The sequence below is a fragment of the Morone saxatilis genome, unplaced genomic scaffold, assembly GCF_004916995.1.
Source record: "Morone saxatilis isolate NCDOM2014 unplaced genomic scaffold, NCSU_SB_2.0 Contig2, whole genome shotgun sequence".
NCBI classification, from domain to species: Eukaryota; Metazoa; Chordata; class Actinopteri; family Moronidae; genus Morone; species Morone saxatilis.
Window position 1 is genome coordinate 605,183 of NW_023339762.1, and position 2,784 is coordinate 607,966.

Here is a 2,784-nt window from a genome sequence, read left to right on the forward strand (position 1 = left end):
CGCAGCATTACCTGAATAAAATGAAACATTTTGGTAAGTTTAAAATTTCTAGCAAATGTCATTTTATCAGATCTCATCAGATCCTGTCTGTACATAAACTGACGCTACAACCCCAGGGTTGAGAAAACTCTATATTAGACATTTGCAATGACCTACTTTCCTCACTAGCAGCATTAAAGGAATACTGTTCTTTCTTAAAGTTTTAGTAGAAAACAACCAATCACAAGTGAGAAAGATGAAAAGTTGCTTTGGGTTGATGGCTTGAAAATCACGATTGTTCCTAACATAGATATGGCAACCAGGGAATGAGACTCAACAATCAACTATCTTGGCTCTGATTGGTTGTTTTCGTTCAGGCCCGTCGGATTATTGGAAATGCCATTACCAGCACTAAGAGGAGCCAGAGAAACATGATTTTTTCACAGATTATCTGTCTCATGTATTACTGTCAGGATATATTGAAAGTTTCATCAAATATGAAAAAAAAAAAAGTTCTTACAAATTACCTACTGCAGCTTTAAACTCTGACTAGAGAGACATGACACACTTCACATTCAAACTGAAGAGGCCTTCAAGTATACACTTCTGGCAAGCTCAGTCCGAACAGTTTTTAGAAGCGTCTGAGGCTGAAAGTGGAAATACACCTCAAAAAGTACTTACTGCAGCTTTAATGGATCCCACAGAACCATTTGAACTGCTGTTCCTTCACTGCATCCACAGATTATCTTTTTAAGCAAATGTTTTATTTTTTTATAAAAAATTACCTATTGCAGTTTTAACTGTCTGAACTAAGTTCTTACCATATCTGGGTATGATTCCCCAGGCAGTGAATGAAGCATAGATCCCACCAATCATCCAGAACATACACAACCAGGACAGATGCTCTCCTCTCTTGTCCATCTGAAGGAACTCTGAGAAGTACGAGTAGACGATCGGCACTGTGCCACCAATACTGAGGGTAGAGAATGGTAATGAGAAAATAAGGAAAGCGAGCAGAGATAAGCACAAACCAGTTTTTATTAATGGAGGAATAATTACAAAGAGAGATAGACTTTAATACAGATGCATTTAAGCTGCCCCTTTTGAGATTCACTGACCACTTAACCATAAACAACTGCTATGGCAGAAGAACTATTTCTAAATTAAAGTCATGTTTTGGTAAATTAAAACATCAGAAAGCAAAGTTAAGATATTTCCGTAGAGTGAACAAAGCCTTTGCTTCTCTTGTAAAACTGTTCACTGCAAAGAACAATAAAAAGCATTAATGTTGTTGCAGGTGTGTTATATGCAGCAGAGAGGGTACATATGACAAATCACTTTATCTACCTATGAGCCAAGCAGTGTTGTGGTGCAAACTGTCAGTGGTTGTGTATCACTTTCACTGTGCTGTGCTCAGTATGTGACCTCCTTTCTGAGTCAGTGTGGCTCCCTGTGGACTACAGTTATTCTGAGACGGAACACTCTGCTGTGTCACTGCAAAGAAACACGAACCAGACTCTGCATATGGATTGTGTGGAGCCTGATTTGCTGTATGATTAACATATTAGCAGGCTGCATTAATGGCTGAAAATATTCTATGATACCTATGAAGCCTTTAAAAGACCAGTTGAATAGAAATAATGCTGCAATATGTTATGTCATACATTGAATCACAATCCAAAGATTTTTTAAGGTGAAAGCATACTTCACATACTCTGCAGGTTTACCCAAAAATAGTTTTTAAGGGATAACTTAAATGGTATATAGTAAATGTCAAGTAAATTGAGATCCCTGATCCGCTAAAACCACTTTGGAAAGCAAAGGACTTTCCATCGAGTAATGCAATGCACAGAGATTATAATAACCAAAAGCTGTATAATGATTGAAGTTGATTCTATATTACAAAATGAAATATGTAACAATGAAAGGAAACATGATTATATGATTGGAACTGATTATTTGATAATGAATAAGTATAAATGCTCAGTAGTAAGATAGAACTATGGAAAGTAAGCTCAAGAGAGCAAATCATGTTGAGGTGTTGAGTAACTAGGTGAAAAGGCACATATTGCAACCAGACATGTCTGGTGCAGACTGCGGAGAGAAAAGGGGAAGTTGAGCGCACACTCAGGACACGCATCTTTTGAGGAGCAAAAGAGGAAGTAGCATGGCCCGAACCAAACAACACCCTAGGGGAATAAATGGCACTACACAAGGAGGATCGGGGTTAGTCCTCGGCCAGCTCTCGGGTTCAAAACTTGCTGATCGATCGACCACAACGGAGCAACGCATCTTTGAACTTAAAATTTCAACTCAAGAGAGGGATCAAACGAACAGCCTAACATCGCAGAAAGAGGAGTCCAACAACCTACAGCCAAGACGGGAGTGTCAGGCAGAGGACAATTAACCATTTCCACCCGGCTTAGGATTCCAATTGATTTCCAAGGATCACTCTTTTGTTCACCCTGCCAACAGAGACTGAACTGGTCAGAGACTTTGCGGACTTTGGGTAAAGCCGGGAGTTTCAACAGCAACCAACAGTGCGGCAGGCTAGGAATGACTGTATCGGCCGTAGACCCCACTGTACACACTGTAGAAAAAAAATAGCTAACCAGCTAACTAGCCAGCTAACGATAGCTGGTTAGTTAATCTATATGAATTGTTAAAAGATAAAAGTATATATATATGTATATATATATATAGTCACATCTTAAAGGTCCAGTGTGTAACATGTAGGAAGATCTATTGGCAGAAAAGAATATAATATTCATCGGTATGTTTTTTTCAGTGTATAATCACCTGAAT

At 38.6% G+C, this 2,784-nt stretch overlaps 1 protein-coding gene across 1 annotated transcript in view; it reads right to left on the bottom strand.

Moving 5' to 3' along the window:
- The window catches only part of LOC118330582 (synaptic vesicle glycoprotein 2B-like), a gene marked incomplete at its 5' end in the record, with an annotated part of 16,982 nt that overhangs the window by 13,189 nt on the left and 1,009 nt on the right, over positions 1-2,784 (bottom strand). Inside the window, 1 exon segment of the mRNA XM_035665188.1 lies at positions 801-952. Within this exon segment, the coding sequence (XP_035521081.1) occupies positions 801-952 (152 nt within the window).